The sequence below is a fragment of the Apis cerana genome, linkage group LG6 (assembly GCF_029169275.1).
Source record: "Apis cerana isolate GH-2021 linkage group LG6, AcerK_1.0, whole genome shotgun sequence".
Classification (NCBI taxonomy): Eukaryota; Metazoa; Arthropoda; class Insecta; order Hymenoptera; family Apidae; genus Apis; species Apis cerana.
Genome location: NC_083857.1, coordinates 6850296 through 6871650, shown reverse-complemented (window position 1 = coordinate 6871650; position 21355 = coordinate 6850296). Strand labels below are relative to the sequence as shown.

Sequence of the window (21355 nt, the reverse complement as noted above, 5' to 3'; positions counted from 1 at the left end):
GTATTATTACTCACAGATAACTCTACCTTTGATCGTAAAATATTTTTAGATATCACTTTTACGTATCCTAGTACCAGAAAATATTCATTTGATTATTTTCCATCTGTTCAAACTCGATCAAACACGATCTAACTTTTATCACGCGTGATTATATCTATCACGACGTATTGTAAGATACTATTTATATATATTATTTCGAAATTTTCAAATCATGTCAAGTATACCTTATTTATGTCCACTGTATATACGTATAAAACGAACAAATAATAATTACAACCGATATCTTCTTCTTTTCTTCTTCTTTTTACGTCACGTACAACAAATTTTGCGAGATATTATTTCTCGATGAAGAAAGAAAGAAAGAAAAAAAATTGGACAAAAATTCAAAAGAGAAACGTCAGGTACGAAAATTACTGTCCAGGATACAGGAAATTTTTCTCTGCAGATATACCTGGTGCGCAAGGATGCTTGGCACACCTTGCGCTTCCGCGAATTCGCGTAAAATGATAATGACAGAAATTTCGTCGTTACTGCTCGTTCGTAACGAATTCAGACAGAGAGAAAACGCATGGAAACGAGAATTTCGTGTTTCCATCCATAACTTTAATGGGAGCGTATCCAATAACGAACACTTATTTCCGCTTAATTGCGCATAAATTTAGAAAATTATTTTAAAATCGTGAGAATTATCATCCAATGACGGCTTTCTATTGTTATTCCCATAATCTTGTTGTTGTTACGAGAGAGATGAATTATTGCGAAATTTTCGAACACGTAAATTTGTATTAATTAATTGTTTCACGTATAATGTTTTAATTAATTATTAAAGATTATTATACGTATAAATCTCAAATTTTGGTTTTTTTTTTAAGTATCTATTATTAAGTAACGATTCGGAAAAAAGAAAGCTTGAGAAACGTTTGAAAAGATTAACGGAAATGACAGCGTTTCCATTAGGAAATTTCGAAAGATTTCTTTTTCCTTACAAATTACAAAAGATTTGAACTTTATCATTCACGAAAGCTGATAGTATAATCTTGATCGCATTAGTTATACACGAAATTTTTTCTACTCTAATCTCATTGCGTTTCATTCTTCAGAGAAGATAATATTTAATTAATGAACTATTTATTTGATAAATAATTTTTTCCTTTTCTTCTTTTAGAAAAAAATTACAATTATATAAGTTGCAATTGCATTCTAGAATCGAGAAAATTCTTATAAATTTGAAACAAGGAAGATAATAATACAAAATTTGATTAATTGAAAATTTATTTCAATATTAAAACATTTGTAAGTTAATTGTAAATCGAATATCGAGGGTAATAATTGATTAATAATTAAATATCATTTAAATTAATTAATAATTTTATTTTACAAAATATTCCTCCTCATTATTGTACAACATCGCTCGATATTAAATGGATCGAAAGAGGTGACATTAATCATTGATGTGTTCGCAAAAGACAGGACATTATTCAGAAATATGAACCGTAATATTCTGGGAAATATACTTTTACCATTTAAAAAGCGTAACAGAGTTGAACATATTACCCCGTGACTGAAGGTAGAACGAATCGTTGGTATATTTTTCCAAGTATAACAGCCCGTTAAACTATAATTTGCAGACAAGAAATATAAAAATATGCTTCTGCATCGCGGCACATCATTCCCTTCTATCGTTTAACCATCGCCTCGAAAACACGAATATATCCATCAACTTGGATAATTTATTAATTATAAATTAAACGTGGAGAATACATGGCGCGATAACGTAATATCAGAGGGAATAACATCATCCAGGAAAAGAAGGGAAGAAGAGGAAGAAGGAATATCTCTATGACGATTATTTCATTTCCTACAGATGGAAATATAGATTTAATTCAATGTCAAGTACCGGAAAAAATGAATAATTTTCTTATTACAATTATTCCTTACAATTCTTTCTATAATTTAATCAAATTTCATTCCCCTTTCTACTTAATCAATATAATATATATATATATAAGGAAACATATTACACTAATAAATTAAATCAAATATTCTTTGTACAAATTTTATTCAAAACAGATCCTTTAATTTCCTCGAATTTCTTTTCATTTCCAAGATTCTTTAATTTTTCTCTAACGGGAAATATCGATTTTCCCTGAAAAATCTTCATCCATTCGCGTCAAAATTCCCTCCAGACTTTCGCTTTATTTTGAAACGAGATAAATCCCAGGAACAGAACGACGAGGGCAGACGTGCAGATCCCGCGTTTTCTTTTTTTAAAGCCACGCGAGTCGTGGCCATTTTCGGTGGCATGTATTCTCTCGAGGGAGGGGGGAGAGGTTTATCGCCCGAGCGAGAAGTTTAGAAATAGAAGTGGCCGTGCCGATACGCGCAAAGAAATTGTTCCAAGCGTAAAAACACCGGGTGTAAAGGAGCAGAAACGAGGCGTGCAAATGAAAGGCCCGCGAGCGAAATGGAGCAAAGCAGGAGGAACTCTCATCGGCCATGCTTCGTCATGGTGTCGTGCAAACTGGCTGGCTAACAATGAGACGCGGAAAAACACGTGTTTTTTTGTTCGCGTTTTAACGGCAACTCGACGCGAAAAACTCGTGCGTTCGACGCAATACAGATATCTTTCTCTCTCTTCTCTTTTTCCTCGTTTTTCAACGGGAACACGTGGAACCAAGTCCGACGATCGAGTCAACAAAGATGTCTAATTTCAGATCTAAAACTTTTTAGTGTAGATACTTATCATATCGTGTATATGCAGAATAAAATTTATGCTATTCAGCAATAATAATGATAATAATAATATTTGGACAATGATTTCTTTTTATATAATTATTGTATTTTATTATTAGTGTATATTTATCATATCGTGTATATGCAGAATAAAATTTATGCTATTTAGCAATAATATTGATAATAATATTTGGACAATGATTTCTTTTTATATAATTATTGTATTTTATTATTATTTGGAACATCATAGATTGGACATTAAATTGGATTATTCGGCAGAGACTCGTTACTCGAAGCGGAACATCTCCGTTCTTCGATCCGTATATATAATTCGCATAAAACGAAACAATTCTATCAAGATTTTTTATCTTAACAACAATTACGAAATCTCTTAATGAAAATTAATGACGAGATTGCGCAAAACAACAAACACAACAATATATATATATTAAACCAGAATTTCACAACTTTCTAAGATCAACGTTCGTAGACATACATTCCGAGTTATTAGCGGTGCATTAAATCCGACATTTCACAACAGTTCCTTTTCTCAAGGAGCAACCGTGTGTTCCATTTTCCTCGAGTCCTATCACGGGGGCCGAACGGTTAATATACCCGCGGAATTCGCATTATCGTTTCGTAGAGCGTAGCGTTGAAACGGACAGGATATTGCAAATTTTCTATAAAAAAAAAAAAATAAAAAAAAAAAGAAAGAGAGAATATCACTCGATACTTACGTTGGCCCAGTTTATGAGGAACGAGTTCCATTGTTAATACGGTCGATAGCCTGGAGAAATTAGATTCCGCGAAGTTACACTATATAAAGTTTCATAAATACTACGGGTCGACTGCGAAATACAAAGAAAACAGGATGTTGCAAACGCCATATTGGCTCCCACAACATCGTGTAATATCGGGGATAATTGTCCTCCGCCACGTTCCAGTCAAGATTCTCTGGAAATTGGCCGAGGAGAAGAATCGGCATGTAATAACAAACGATTGCCTCCTTTCATTTTTCAATTCATCCGCTCAGTGACACAGATTTAGCCTTGCCGAAGACGAATCGAGTGATTTAGAATGTATTTGCTTCGACGAGAGAGGTTAGGTTAGGTTAGGTTAGGTTAGGTTCGTAAGAAAAAGTTAACAGTGTCGTTTATTTTTTCATTTTTATTGCGAAAAGGAAGTGTCTTTGGATTAAATTTTTTTTTTACAGCTCGTTTATAACTTAGTTATAACGTTTATTAATAATAATATTTATTATTTATAAAAATAGTAATATTTTGATATATCTTTCGAGGACTTGACATTTATTAAAAATTGCGTAAATAAAATTTCGTACTTTTCTTCGTGAATATTGCGTAATAATCCATTGCACCCAACAAATTCGTTAAATTAAATTATTCCTATCAAACCCAATATTCGTACATATCATACATTTTCGCTTTCACTTTTGAAATAAGTTGACTCACTTTTACGCAATTTATCATTATATACACGGTTATCTCTTTATTAAAATACGCTGAATATCAATAATAATCTCTACTCTATTCAAGCACTATAAATCTCCTCTCGTTTAATTATCATTATCGTTATATATATACTCGTTACGTTCCTCGAATCTATTTACGCTCCTATAACATCACAATGTTAACTTTAATTATTCCAAACAAGTTTTATCCTGTACAAGCTGTAAATCAGAAGTTCGGTAAATTATCTAACGATAATTTAAGAAGTAATTTACGATAAAATCTTCTTGTACCCACATATGTGACGTCCACAAAAAAAAAGAAGTATTTCCAGTTGTAATCCTCGGCGCGACAGATAAGCGTGGGACGTTCATAGAGATAAGGTTTGAAGGTAGTAGCCGGTTGAAACGTCATCGAAATCTGTCGAGGAAACGAACGAGATCACGTGTACCGATTAGTAAGAAATGACCAGTTCGTGCCGTTCCTCGCGATTAAACTAGCAATTGTGCATTAGCCTGCAGCGGAAGTGAGTCACGTTTAATGCGTTTCGACCATTAACGGCCAAACTTTGACGACCGAACTCGTCGTCAGATAGGTAAACTATCTACTTTGTTGGCTGCTCGTGAAATTACAGAAGTTGTTTACAGTTTACTCTTCTCATAAAGGAACAGACCCTTTACAATTTTTGACGTTCTTCTCATAACATCGCGAATAATTGAAAGATTTTTCATTATAATTCGCGACGTGTTAATAGCGTATCCCGATTTTAACCATTGGAACCGTATTCAATTCCGAATGATACAACGCAAACAAGCGAAACGACGAAAGCAAAGCATTCCTTCGTTCGCCATTCGTTCTAATCGCCGCGTATTTCAACTGCTCCTCGACTCTACGCGTAATAATACGAGATACTTTTGCATTTGAGCGCCAGGCATCAGATAATCCTCTCGTTGACGAAACGCTGTTGTTGCTCGTAGGTGACTCATCTCGATCTCGTTATGAATGAAAATACTCGTTGTCACGACGACCAGGTGAGAGGAGCGCGCTCGCTTTAAGAAGTTCCGCCTTCATGAATGAACCGATCCGTGTGCACGATATGCACATACGCACACACGTGTTCGAATGATGCACGCACGAGTCGAGTGGCACGTGTTGAACGACGTTTGCCACGTGAGCGCGAACTGCTTCTTTCATTAAAGGGGGATTGAACGTCGTGCAACGACCGTAGGGGGCGGTCAAAGTTCACGCGATCGTGCTCCCTCTCTCTCTCTTCCTATCAATCGTGGAGCTGTTTTCTTCGATCAAAGGGTTAACACGCGATGATATTGCGTGAGAACGAACACCGGCCAGATTTATTGGCCACTTTGGTTGAAGTATATTTCATTTATCATTTTTTTTTCTTTTCTCTCCCCCATCAATCCGTGGGAGGATATCCTTCGGAGGATGGAGATTTTGAAGAAAAGAAAATGGGACGTGTTGGATAGATCAGGATTTATTTTAGAATTGAAATGGAGGTTTTTTTATATTTAATATTCTATTAAATTAAGTAATTTAAATTGGGTATCTTTGTTCAGCTTTTCTAAGAAACAGGATTATTTAATGAATAAACTGATATTTTTACGTATCTATGAATTTTTGTATTTGAATAGGTAAAAGGGACGAAAGAAATTTTAGAAAATTAAAATTAGATATTATTTATTTCATTGAAATCTCGATATTTCTATAAAATTTTCACGAAGAAAAAATATTTCATCTCTCGACTACAAATATTTGCCCTTAGAGGGGTTAATAAATCCGCATCGATCCTTTCTCTCCCTCTCTCTTTCTCTCTTTGAAAATGGTGTAAAAGACGAACTGGGACGTCTAAAAGATCCCCGAGGTATTAAGTAATGGCATTAGGGGGAAGATATGAAATCGGGCGTCGTTTGTAGAAGTTTGTCCTCGTTTCAAAGTAATTTTTCCAAGACCTTGCCGTAGAATCGAAGGATTTCGTAGTGGAATTTGAAGTTTCGGGGACAAGTGGCCTTCCATCGTTCCGTTACGAGTCGACCATCGAGAGAATTCGTTACATGATACATTGAAAAGTATATTTGAAATAAAAACGTATTTATTTAAATCGTCGACAATAGATTGGAAAAATATAATGCGTCGATATATTATTAGAATCACCGATGATTCAAACTGCATAAAACTGTTTCAATCCATTGACGTGATTAGATTATCCTGTAGATAGTTTTCCCGAATGTTTTATTAAACAGATATGAGAACTGAGATAAATTATCAATTTGACTCTGACAATCATACACACATGATACAATAATGATTGTAACACTTAATCATTGTTCAATCGCAACTCGTATGGTTTAAAATATACATGTATACATTTGTCAAATGAAAAATAAAACACTTGTAAAACTCGTAATTTTTAATTCCATTGCAAGAATTATTAATTATTAATCAAGTGACTGAAATTAAAAATGGACCCATAAAAAATTATTATACCAACTATTAAAATTAAAACTAAGAGAATGAGATATACATATAAAAAAAAACAAAAATTTTATCAATTAAATACCATCACTTCTTTAAATATTCAAACAAGCCAAATTTACGAAAATATCTCTCGATTCTTGCTCTATTCTTTTCGAAAATCTACAATTTCCAAACCAAAGATTTCCTCAACAATATATCAAGAATATATCGCGCGCAGTATTCGATAAACAGAGCTAGACGATCGATTGCCAGGTGAAAATATTCGAAGTGCCTAAGCTGAGAAACGAAAGTTCTTTCCAACTATCTTTGCGAATCCTATCACGCGTGTTCAGAGAACACGTTTAGCGCCCACTCGAGAGAATCTTGGCTCTCGAACTTGGGCCTTAGATTGGGACCACCAAAGACGAGCGATCGTTCGCAGCTTTTATCGGGGCTAAAGATAAGCGAAATGATTACGGATCTGTTTTTTCACCAGATATCTCTCGGTCTACCATCTGCGACGCAAAATGCCAACTACTTCCTGCTGCGATTCTTTTTTCGACTAATGTCGTCAATTCAGCTTTTATCTTCTTTGTTCTAACGATCGAGCAAGTATTACTTTATATAAATAAAATTTAAGATCAAGTCTGTTTGATCAAGTCCGAGGAATATTTGAAAAATGCTTTCATTTATTTTACAGAGATATCGTTAAGAATCGGATTTTTAAAATAAATTTTGATTTTTGAAATTCGCTTCAAGAGAATTCAGATAACTATAGTAATATTTTCAAGTATTAGAGAACTTCAAGTATTCCATTATTAATGAATATTAATAAATCGTTGGAATCGATGTTACAAACATTGACAAATTAAGATTGGTTTCAGAGAAAGAAACTTTTGAGACGGATCTTGGGGGAGAAATTAGCAGGAAGTTTTAAATTAGAAGAAATATAAGGAATAAGAAGGAACGAAACTCTAAGTTGAGTCAAGGATGGAGAGATCAAACAGTTTGTGCAGAGACGAAACACGGTAACACTCATAGATCATAGTCTTCGCAGGTTAACGTCTAATCCAGCAAAATTCTCATTTACCAGTGATTAATATTGCATCCACGCACACCGCCCACGCATGTTAGATTTGCGAATCTTCTCGGCCCACGCTTGGCATTGTATCATAATACAACGAATTCAAAGACCTCGTCCACCGCACACTGACAGATTCTCGTGAATCATCAATACCTTTAACTGCCTTCTATTCGTTTCTTAACCCTGGTCGGAGCCTGACTCCATCTTTCTTTTTCCAGTTAAACTTTCTTTTTATTTATTTTTTTTTTATTGCAAAAAATTTTAATCTATGAATATATTATCGAAGACACAGTAGATTTTAATTTAACGAAATTACTTTTATATTATCTCGATTGCACTTCGTCTAACTCGAAATTGAATAATTTAATAAACGTGTTTTTATTGACTTGCATATTTTTTTCTTATATTATGATATTTTAATCTGTATATAAAAATTTGCCGATTTCAATATCAAATTAATTTTCGAAAGAATATATAACAATTTCGACGTGGTGAATTTTGTTTTCGAGGGAATCGATAATCGATGGTGATTTCTCGATAATTTCTAAGAGCCACCCAAGGGAGCCATTTTTGTTCTTGATCTTCAGTTTGAACTTATAAATTCCATTAATGCCAAGGCTTCGAAAAGCCGGCGGGACACGCGTCCAATCAACGCGAATTCCCAGTTAACTAGTGAATTTATATGAACGAGTAGTGGTGTAATTTACTATTTAACGATTTGCTGCAATTCCCCTAGAATTCACCAAACGCCACAAATCAACTTTCGACCATTGAATATTAAAGCATTTAATCGCGACGAATATTAAATAAGGGCAAACGAATGTTTGGATAATAATTAATTACACAATTCTTTTTCATATATTTTAACAAACTTTTTAATTTATTAATTGTTGCAAAATAAAAATTATCGTTTCATTAATTCTACGAATTTCTTGTGTAATTTTCGTAGAAAATGTTTACTCGCTATGCAAAAGTAAAATTCTGGCTGGAGAAATTTTGGATAGATTTCTGCTTTGCTTTATTTAAATATGAAACTATTATCGATAAATTTAATAAGATTAATAATTTTATATTTATCTATTTTATTTTAATTAAAAATAATACTATTTTGATAATTTTAATTTTAATAAGAAAACGTTTCGTCTTTGGGAACATTGATTTTATAACGTCATCGTCTAATTCGAAATTATTTATTGAGCGAAATGGTGAAGATGATCGAAAAAATATTATTCCAACGAAAGTCAGGAACGAAAGTTTGCAACAAACGATGGAAAGACAACGGAATGGTCGCGTAAAAACGTGGAAAATGATCACGAACTGTGAGTTTGTGCATACGTTTTCGAATACAGCGATATTCATCTGGTTTTGAAAACACTTCATTCTTTTATACCTGGTCGCATTGTTAAAGTCGTGCTAATAATTTCTGATCTAGGCCACCGATGACGTTGCCAAAGGTTGCTGGGAAATACTAAAATTCACGCTATCCAAATACTAGTTTGATAATTCAAGATCAACTAAGTTGTTTAAATTAAATTGTTTCGTCGAATTTTTATTTAAATTATTCATTTCATGTATATATAAAATATGTTTGGATTCATTTTAAAAATTAAAAGAAACACAAAACATTTTCAGTGTATAAAAATGTTCAATTAAAATTTCTGTAACTTTCGGATCAATAATCGAACAATTTAAATAATTTCAATTTTAATTTCTAATATATTCATCACAATTCATCATGATCCGTTGCAGATATAAAATCTAAAAAAATAAAGTATCACAAGTATTCGAGAAAAAGAACAAAATTTTCCATTTCGTTGATTCGTGTAAAATATAAATTTGCACAAATATAAACAAATAACCTGTCGACAAAAACACACTCTAGTCGAAACGTTCAACAAAAATGTAAATCTAAAAAAGGAAGAAAAAAAAAAAATCGATGAGATAAAACGATACATTGTTCGATAGAAAAAAGATCGATCAAGTCTGTTCCTCGTGATTTAGATTCTAGCCATTCGATCGAGGGGCCACGAATTCCTCGATTATAAACGGCCCTCGTTAAACGTCTTCGCCAAATTAGGCGTCCACGTTGTTCGGGCGCTAATTAATTCGCGGGTGTGCAACGACCCATTTTCTACGAAATGGGTTCCGTTTTCCATCCGAGGCATCCAACCGGCGGAGGTGGTGGTTTCGAGAGCCTCTCTCGGAACAATCACGACACGGTGGAGAAAGTTACAGGACAGGACGGTGTTAATTAATAGGTTGACGCCGAGGAATAATTGACGTCGAATCAAGCCAAGGCACACCTCCTTTTCGCACGATCGATTGCCATCTTATCGATAGGGATGGGATCGAGTTCTATAGATTCTCGTATCATCCAAGATGCAATTTTAACAATCTCAATGTTATATCTTCGAATATCATTCAGAGGCAATCCATTGCACTTTTAGCATAAAAGTAATTTTGTTTCGGCAAATTTCGCGCTTGGAAAGAATCGAATCTTTCACTACTCGAATCAAAAAATGTGCAACAGATCTCGTGTAACTTATATATGATTCTTACAATTGCAATTTACTTATCGAATTATTTAAAAATTCAATAGGATATTTTACTTTTACTTTCCCTTTTTTTTTTTTTAATTTTTTTTTAATTAAAATTTTTCTTCTTTTCGAAGAACGTTGTTTCTGAGGATACGATCATTATATAAAATTTAGGATTAAATTATACACAAAATTATAATTATAATTTTAAAAGCAAGATCAGAGAATTTTTTTGATAAAATTCGTACGAAAGTTTCAAATGCGCCTCGAATAAAGTATTATTTTTATTTTCCAAAATATATGTAAAAGTGTTTGAATCTATTTCACTCTGTTTAAGTGTATTTGGAAATATCTGCATACAAATATGTATAAGTTCAATCAAAGTTTGATCCAACTCGCGAGATACTCGATCCCATCACTGGCCCTGGCCATTGTTTCACATACTGATATATAAACGAGGAACTAAGATTTAAATTGTATATATCGACTGAACTGAAAGTGGTATTCGAGACAGAATTGTCGAATATAATTAAAGGATTTGTCGTTCGATTACGTTTCAGGAAATCGAATAGAAATTCGAATAAACGCGTACACATCGAAACGGATGATTAAAAATTTAATTCAAGTTTCACTTAGGCGGATTTATTAAGCGTTTTAAACCGACATCGGTATGTCGGTTTGATACGAGGAATTGGAGTAGAAAGCAAGTTTGTTTAGTTGTAGAGTGAATTTACCTAGGTGATTTAGATATGTGTTTTTGATCGCGGTGAAACAGACGAAATGTAATTCTGGTGTTGCGTTGCGGAAAAGTTTCTTTTACCCGAAGAATGTTTTATACGCGAGAGAGAGCTGTAATTATGGTAGATACATTTCTACTTAAATATAGAGCGTTCATTTATATCCATCTTCAATTTAATTTCGCATCAAGGCCGAAAATGAAATTTATCAATTTTCACATAACGATTCAGAGATTCAGAGTTCGATTGAGTGAATTTAATAATAATCCATTAAACATTAAACGTTAAACAAAATTATATAGAATTCTAACGAATCGAAGTTTTCTTTTCGAGTTTTAAATAATTGAAAAATTATTAAAAAAAGAAAATAGATTGAAAAATAGAAGCACGATTGATCTCTCGTTACGAGTATATCATGCGCAAGGTACAAACAAATTGAAGTTAAAATCTTAAAGAAAACAAAGAGCTCAGGTGTTTAAAGAATTAATATCATAATACGATTATTTTCCAAATTGTTCTCCTTTTCATTTGTCAACCGGTCGAAGAAACGCAAAGCCTCAACATTCTCCCTACTTTCTTTGTTGCACGATTGAATCGTAAATGTTTTCGCACACCACCATTTGATAGGTGTGAGAATAAACTGTGGAATGCATCGGCCTGCCAGAGATACTGTCAGCACAGGTTCCTTAATCAGACACGCTTATTATCGGCGTTTTAAAAAACAATCGATCAAAACGCATGGCATCCCGTTGCCATTAAATCTATCGCGTCAGCTTATTTACAAACGATATCGATCGCGAAGAAAACCGTGATTTCGATTGGTAAATCGAGCTCGTTTTACCAATAACCGCCACCTTCATACCATTCTTCGCCACATCCTGTTTTACATTTCTTCCTTCGCAAGTATACCAAACGAACATTAGAATGTCTGACGTGTTTGTTGAATTTTTAAAAATTATCACGCGTCAATCTCCTTCTCCTTCTCGCGAAGAAAGCAAATAAGCGTTGGACAAGCGGAGGGGAAGAATTAATTTTGACAAGATTAAATTTGTTAATTCTTTAATTGATATGGAAAAAAAAAAGAATGAATTTTATATAGGGAACCTTGCGTGAAAATCTTGCGTGCAGTTTCATTGTTTTAATTTATGTAAGGAGTTGACGTATCGTGTCGTGTGTTCGTTAAAATAAATAACTTTAATCATCTTGTTATTTTGCTAGTTTTATAACATTTTGTGACGGTAATAATTCAATTATGATCGTTTATTAGATATTTCAGAAATAAATAATTGTAGAAGTGTTGAAAGGAGAAGCGAGATATGAGGCTTATCATTTAATTAATTATCAAATAAGTAAGTAAAATATTAATTGTATTAAATATCTTGAGAAAAATCTAAATTATATTATCTCTATTTTTCTAATTATTATATTATATATATGGGAATAAATTTTCCCATATTTTGAGAGAAAGAATATTCCAATTGTTTACACGGATGATTAAAAAAAAAGTTCAAATTTTTATCTTGAAAATATAGAAATTTAATTATTTCTCACTGTTTCTTTTCTTTTCCAAGTTTTAAAAACAATAATCGATTAATGTCTGGTAACTAAAAGAGGAAGACAGGATAATAGTTTACTCTCAACGCAACACAATTCCAAGCAAAATTGAATAAAATTTTAATCAAACTTGGAGCATAGTTCTTCTCTCAATAACTCTCAAAACCTCTTCAGGTCAAATGGGTTAAACGTCTGGAGCACGTAGAAGATTTTCCATTAGATGGATCACTAGTTGGTCACGAGCCAAAGAAAAGCACAGTGAGATTTTTAGCCTAGCTCGACTACCTGACTTTATCTTTCGCATATTTTCAAAAGACACAGAGAAAACTATCGCCAGAAAAAGGGAGATAAGAGGGTGGTAGGATTTATCGTAAGTTTGAAAACAGGAAGTACTCTTTGCTAGACACAAACCCGAGAGAAACATTAAGAAGTTTCAACCCAATTATTTTCGCTTTTATCGAGGTCCATTATCGATATCTATGATTTACGAACTATTCGTTGATCGTGGAGAAAACGTGATGAAAATTTCGAAGAGGTATGAAATACCATTTTTCTTATATGCTATATCAAGCAGAATATTATATGGCAACTATAAGTAAAGTGGCAAAACTTAAATCGATAAAATAAGAGGAAATATTTATAACAGCCAAAGTTGAGTAATCGAGAAATAATTGCGTTGTTTAATTGCGTGAATTATATTTATTATGAGAATTTTTAATAAAACACTTATAAAAGTTTCCAACTTATCGAGTACAATATTTTTAAATATTTCATCTTTTAAATCATTCATAAAAGATTCAGATCTCTCTCTATCTTCCATATTTTCCAAAATATTTATATAAAATTCGAATCCGATCAAACAAATTTTTCTCTGTTTGCGAGATACTTAAACCCATCGCTACGCGTAATAAAAAAAAGATTGAGAAATATTGTCTTATATATCAACACGAAATATATAAAAAAATAATATCCCCTAGCCTCCAAAAAAAGAAAGAAAGAAATATTTATATAAAATTCGAATCCGATCAAACAAATTTTTCTCTGTTTGCCAGACACTTAAACCCATTGCTACGCGTAATAAAAAAAAGATCGAGAAATATTGTCTTATATATCAACACGAAATATATAAAAAAATAATATCCCCTAGCCTCCAAAAAAAGAAAGAAAGAAATATTTATATAAAATTCGAATCCGATCAAACAAATTTTCCTCTGTTTGCCAGATACTTAAACCCATCGCTACGCGTAATAAAAAAAAGATTGAGAAATATTGTCTTATACATCAACACGAAATATATACAAAAATAATAGCCTCGAAAAGAAAGAAAGAAAGAAAAAAATTAACAAAGACGTTTCAATAAAACGAATCAAAGCTCGTCTTTCGCCGAAGAGACAGTTCATCGAGAGAAAGAAAGAATTCGAGGAATCGGATTCATTTAGGTTCGCGAGCACGGTATCAGGGATCCAGTTACTTGCTAATCCCACTGTACTCACAATCCCACGGGCGAAATTGTCCGTGAACTTTTCTGACCCAGTTGTTTATATAATTGATTCGTCTTCGTTAGCGCGGCACTCTCGTTCCGGCGGAGCGATGCAACGAAATTACGTGACCGCCATAAACACGAGCCATAACCCGACGACAGATTACACGCGCCGATTTTAAAATTCACCTACGTTATTCAGAGTTCAATCGGGCAATCGTTCGAGACGCTCTTTGCGTGTATTGTTTGAAGTGGTGGAAGATGATCGAGAAACGATCCACGTACGAAAGGTATATTTCCGAGAAGAAAAAAAAAATTCTTTCCACTTTTCGGTTTATCGACAGAAATTTCTCGATACCTCTTCTTCGTCTCATTCTCTTTCTTTTATCTCTTTTCTATTATATCGGTAAGTTGTTTGTGTTAGGTGGTAAATGATAAAAAAAAGTTAATGGATTGAAAAAAGATAGATTTCTTTTTAATTAAAAATAATCGAAAGAACAAAACTAGGATAAATAAAAATGGAATAATATTAAAAGAGAAAGTTCAATAAAAATTCAGTATCTTTTATAAATTTTTATAATGTAAATGCAATAAAATGGGAAGGAAGCATTAAAAGATATATTAAAATATTTAATCCTTCAAAACTAATTAATCTTGCTTATTATTATTATTTCCTATTATTATTTATATCACCCACATATCCAATAAAACGAAATGCATAATTTAAATTATTCACTGCTTTCTAATTGAAACGTTATCTCTTTTAATTCTGTGAAACGTTGCTTCCGAATATTGCAAGGATATCTTATCATATAAAAAAAAAGAGAACCAATTAATCGAATAACGTATTTCCATTTATATTCAATTTCGTCTTGCAAATACGAACACGACGTTTCAATAAATGTTTCCCCGTATCGATGAATGGATACGTGTCGAATGAACACAAAGATACAAATTATTAAAAGGTCCTTCCTGTCCCATGTAACGTAACATGCATGATAATCAAACAGGCTCGTATCGACATTTCCTTGCGTAGGTAGTATACATTGTATATTTACGTACACATATGTCAGAAGAAAGATAACATAACTATATAAAATAAAAATCTTTGGAAATACTTGTTTTGCATGAAAATCATGAAAGGAGTGTGATAAAAAAAAGTAATTAATAGTTATTTATGCATATCTTCTTATACGGGGAGTTCAAAAGTGTAAAAATGTACAATCCAATTCATAAGTACATATTAGAAAATTTATATGAATGTGATATATTTGTAAAATCTCTATTACATAATTATTAAAATTTTTTAATGGAAATGGAAATTTTTTAGATCTTAATATTGTAATAAAAATTTCAAAGATCATATATAATAAAATTATTTTTCTTCTTATCCGATTTTTTAAACATATTATTTAATTAAAAATTGATCGAATTGAATTCTTTGAAAAAAAAATATAGAAAAGTTTGATTGATTAATTGTTTTCGATAATTATTTAGATTTTAAATCAATTTAAGAAAATGGCGGATTCCCTTTCTCTAAATTTTCTATTCGAAAGCATCTATTAATGTCACTATAGTTTCAACTTAATTTAACTCACCCTCCCCGTCTCTTGGTATAGAGATGCACGTTCTTTGGAGCGCCTACTCACCTGAAACAAAGAAGATAAAACTATTAATTGATTGGCCAATCGTGAATCTAATAATTATATAACATCATTAATTGCTTATAAATGTGTATCTTATTTTTATTATATTAAAGACATTTGTGAGACAAATCATTAGCAAATTATGATGTGAAAATGAATAATACTATAGCACAAAGAGTGACAACTTTAGAACAAGAAAAAAGCAAATAGCTATGTATATACGTGATGAAAAAAGCGCGAAGTAAAAAAGAACAAAATAAAATTTATTTTTATGCAATATCGTTAAATCCAAAAATATATAAGAATTTCAATGAAATTTCAAAGAAATTTCAAAGAAAAAAAAATTTACGAAGTAAATATTTCAACTTCCTATTAACGCATTAGCAATTACAATTAAAATTTCTCATATTTATTGAAATATTTTTTTAACATATTTAAATTTATTGAAATAGTATATAATATTATTATATACTATTTACTATTATATTATTATTACTATTTAATATGTTCAATACATTAATTACAAAATAAATAACCTCAATTTATTTTACATACGCCATAATATAATTTCGTGATATCGTTAAAAACCACTACTAAAAAGAACATGTCTAATTAAATAGCAAAATTCTAATAAAATAACTTCACTATGCAATACACCGTCGACTTACTGAAGACGAGAGAACTGTTCAATTATAACGAATATTTTTTCGACATTATAACAATCACTTAAATACCATTCTAAGACAACGTTCACGCGAGAATAAAGAAAACAAAGAATTGTTCGTTCTGTTTCACAAATTACGACAGTCGTGCTTGATATTTGTTTTGATGGCCATGAAACTTGTCTATTTTATTGGCTATGTTCCAGTCGAATAATTTTCATAAAGAAGGTCACAAGGCAACGACTGACAAATTGCATCGACGTGTCACTGTATTTCATATCGTGCTTACTTGATAAAGTTCATTGAGTCTTTGTCGTTTTCCGCCATTTTTTGAGCTTCTGTCATCGAAGAACAATGGACGTCTCGATAAAAGTCCGTCGCGAAACAAATTGAGAATACGATTAGAATCAACTGACTGATTGACGCATATTTTCAACAAACATATATACAACACTTTGATACATGTTTAAAGATATTTGATATATACCATGATAACAAAGAAAGTTTATTTTAATTATGAAGTTAGCACATAAACCATTCTTACCTTATTCGATTATCGACTAATTAACTTGGAAAGAAGAGAAGGAGCTACAAGTGATCACTCGAAAGCGAAAACGAGGTTAGAATGATAATCGATAGTTGCAAGATTTTATTCGTCTGAATATAGTGTCAAATAAACATTAAGTCTATAGTTATAATAGAAGGGAAATAGGATAAAATTTTTATACATGGAATTCTTAGTAATAATATTTAATATTTATATTTAATAAATATATTATAATAAGCAATATCAATATATATATGATCGTTTTTGGTAATAAAGTTTATTTAAAATTTATTATATTATTTAAAGCTATTATAAAGCTAGTATAAAGAATATAAATATTTTTTCTAATAGACTTATCGTTATATTTTTTATTTTTCTACATTTTATTTAATTATTATTATATTTTAAAAAAATTAAAAATACTTATATAAACGTAATTAGAAATATAAAACTTATTTTTCAAAAGATTGTGCTTTTAAAATCCCTTACTTAAAAAAATGATATTTATTATTCTTTAAGAATTTTTATCTATTATAATTATGTAAAAAATCTATAAACGAAGTGATCAAGTGAACCAAACATCCATGTTCTTTGTGATATCAAAGCTGCATTTATATATAGAAACCCGTAAATATAATGAAAAATCAGAAAAATGAATTTTATTTAAAAATTTTATTCTTGTTACTATTTATGAATAAACAATTAAGAATCTGATAAGAATGTAAGAAATATTTCGATTGTTGCAAATGTAAAAAATTTATTGAAGAATATTGAAAGTCGATTAAAGCGCCATCACAGTTCGTTGTAATCGCCATATTTTTCTTTTGTATCATTTATTCTCCATTTTTGTATTATCGTTTTACGCTTTATAAAAATTAATGAAAATTTTTTGTTTTTAATATATTGTTGTAACCGATATAATTGCTTAAAGAGACATAAAAAATAACAATCTTGTTCAAGTGAAAATTAAATAAACGTGACGATCATATTAAATTGGCGGTTAAATTGGAAAATTAACATTTCGTTTGATTGGTGAAAAGTGTTACTGTGATTGCTACAAATTTGGCAAACTTTTTTTGGATAATTAATAACAGTAATATTATTAGTTTTTTATATTTCATTATTGGATAATCATTGAAGATAGTTTTGATAATAGTGATATCATAAAGATGAAGAATGAAAACTTCAGGAAAAAAAAATTCAAGTAAGTTATTGCATATTAATAAACATATTGTTAATAATAAAATATATGAGAAATAGTATTACAAAACGTAAAAAGAAAAGATATAATTAATAAATTTATATAACTGTAAATAATACAGTGTTTAATTGTTCATAACCTATTAATCATATAACGTATATGATTATAATAATATAGAACTTATTAGCTAATATTCATTAATAGAATAATTCCACGTTTTTTATTAAAAAAATAGTATTAAAGAAATATTAACTATTGTAACTATTAAATATTATATCATAATTTGTATTTTGCTAAAATATTGATGTAGATATTAATTTAACCTAAACTAGCAAAATTACATTAATTATAATCATTAACGTATTACTATATTTTATTTTACATGATTTCGTTTTTTATTTAAATTTTTTATAAATATATTATTTTCTTAATTATTTATTTAAAAAACAAATAACTTCGGAAGCAAATAGTAATCTATCTCGGAATAAAGTAGTAATCTATTTCATAAATTATATAAATAACTAGTAGCAATTAGCAACAATCTTTGATTACTCGTTAACATTTTCTAACTTAACTTCTACCGCATCTGTACGCTTTTACGAGGAATAATTTCCCAATCCTGATAAACATTGAACACACGAATTTTTCCGGTTTCATATCACAATATTTATATCCTCGCGTCATGCCATGGCTCAGTCAATTCAGAGAATTGTTCAATTATCATTTGTAATATAGAAAAAGAAAAGTTTAATGGTAACATACGATAATGCCGATGAACGCATGTTCTCGCACGGCTAACCTCTCCGACATAATGCCATTCTTTCATGGGGATATCGGAAAGGTCGTCGCGTATTGCGAATGCTCCTTTATCAGCCGCCATTTCTTATACGGCTAATTATCGATAATGTCAGCCTGTCACTCTTTCCTAATAAAATTCATTCTACTTCATTTCTCATTTTTTATTGTGTTTTTTCATTCTTTTACGTTTTAGTAATATTTTTATTGATAAGACATAATAATTAGCATAATTTTTCAAATTAAAAAGATTTGATTTTTTTGAAAAATAATGTTATGTTTTAATTATTTCTCTATTTTAATTTAAATTTAATTTTAAATTAATTTCAATAATTTATTATATTAGATATACATTAATTTAATTTTCTGTGCGATTTTGAATAAATAAGCAATTATTTTGCTAAATAAATATATACAAAATAATTTTATATATAAGTTAATATTAAATTGAACTATATTAACATGTGCTTAAGAATAATATTTTAAATAGATTAAAAGTTCATATTCAAAAAATATGATTCATCATATTAATTTAATCAGATTTTTATCAATTCTTTTATAAATCTATTCTAAATACTATCTGTTGCATAAAATGCAATTATGAACAAGCTCTTTTGTAGTTATTAGCCATGCCATTTATTCTACAACATGCAATATAAATGAATTATGTACATATTTAATGGATTAGAAAAGTATTCGCAGCTCCTTGATTAAATATTTTTAATTAATAATTTGTTGAAACAAAAACCTGAAATTTGATTTAAAATTAATTCAATTGAGAATTTTAAATTAAGTACATTATAAATAACTAAGTGTTTTATATTATAATAAAACAAAAATGAATATTTCAACATAAGAGGAAATAACATTTTAAGAGGCACGAATACTTCAAAATCACATGAGGCATCATGAAACTATCAAACAATCACGTTGATCCGACACTTTGTGCCAACAATTCACAACTGGAACGCTAAAGTGTAATCTACAGTTTCATCTGCAATTGAAGCCTCACCGTGGAAAACTTGACGGTTAGGAAGTCGTAGTATTTCACCAGGAACTTCATTATGCATCCAGTGCGGATTGGCTTCGGTCATACAGCGTGCGTTTCCTATTTGTTTGTTGTGTAGGGATTGGCTTTCGTGGTAAACAACTAATTACACGTTATTTTTTATCATTCTTCATCTAAATGAGTTTTTTTTTACACATGTTAGTGATCTATTGGTTTGATTCTATAAAATCGTATTTGTATATTAATCGCATCAGGAAAGAAAAAATATATACATTAATTTTGTTTTCGAGTTTAGATATTTTATTTAATATAAAGGAAGAAGAGGAAGAAGGAGTATAGTATAAATAGATGATTTTTCTTTCTGTCAGCAAAATAGAAAGTTTTTTTTTCACTAATTGGCATATCGTAAAATTTTTGTTTCTTTATGTAGTAAAAAATTAAAACTATTTCCTATTTATATTTCACTGTATAAATACTTTCGTTTATTTGAATAAATTTGTTAATTAGTCTCGATAGAATCTCTTCTGATTTTCATGCTTTTCGTTCAAAATTAACCCTTTGCACCAGTTCTGTTGGCACAAACAATAATTCCGACAGATCCTAATATCAATTATACTAGGCGTGAATGTTCTTGCATCCGTGTGTTATGCAATTTGATGAAGACATTGAGCGTTTATTTTTAGAGATATCAGCACGTTCTTGTGTGCGAATCAACAGCGTTTGCGTCAAAAAGCACGTGTTTGAGCCAAAATGATAAAGGTGTGAACGATATTGTTGGATCAAGCACTTCTTAGCTGTTGATTGAATATATATCTCGGCTACGTAAAATACATTAAATAGTTTTTTGAATTTACATCGAAGAGAATCTGTAGAAAGAGAAGTTTTACCAAAAACCATCGGTAAGATAGGATCGAGAAGGTTTCCATAAATTGGATTGTCTGTCATATAATATGAAATATTATATTTTCTGTCAAAATCAGACTATTTCGAAGCATGCCTCGTGAGTAATAATGGAATCATTAGAAATATATATTTAGAATCTCTGCTTTGTAAAAATATAAAATAAGTTTATTACACAAATTGTGCTATAAGTTCGGTTGCATTAAGAATAAAAAGAATTTGTTATTTCTTGTGAAATTAATACACATATTTTTTTATGATGCATGGAAAAATTATACATTAATATTTATTATATTTTTCATAATAAAAATCGCATCTTTTTAAAATTAAATTATCATTGCAGATAATAATTTCGTGATAAATCTATCTTAATTATTTTGTCAATTACAAGCAATGAGAATTATCATGGGAAATTATCATGAACTCCCGTTGGATACCATATTTTTATAATCTTTTTACAAATCTACTTTATCATCATCGATCAATATTATTGAGAAACGTAAATAAAATAATAATTTATATTTCGTTATAT

General features: G+C 30.5%; 1 protein-coding gene and 2 long non-coding RNA genes across 4 annotated transcripts in view; 1 reads left to right on the top strand and 2 right to left on the bottom strand.

Annotated features, from left to right (window-relative positions):
- Positions 1 to 21355, bottom strand: part of LOC107992577 (probable serine/threonine-protein kinase dyrk2) — a 203119-nt gene that overhangs the window by 71168 nt on the left and 110596 nt on the right. Inside the window, 1 exon segment of the mRNA XM_062076146.1 lies at positions 15662 to 15712. Within this exon segment, the coding sequence (XP_061932130.1) occupies positions 15662 to 15712 (51 nt within the window).
- LOC133666231 (uncharacterized) lies at positions 3886 to 12415 on the bottom strand. The gene is made up of 2 exons (XR_009830073.1): positions 4497 to 12415; positions 3886 to 4420 (listed from the first exon to the last, which is right to left on the bottom strand). It is a non-coding gene; the product is annotated as an uncharacterized LOC133666231 (long non-coding RNA).
- LOC107994650 (uncharacterized) overlaps positions 16585 to 21355 on the top strand; it is a 41735-nt gene continuing 36964 nt past the window's right edge. Inside the window, exon 1 of one of the 2 annotated variants that reach the window (XR_009830067.1) lies at positions 16585 to 18122. This is a non-coding gene — a long non-coding RNA (uncharacterized LOC107994650). The remainder of the gene's footprint in view (positions 18123 to 21355) is intronic. The other variant, XR_009830064.1, reaches the window with a different exon arrangement.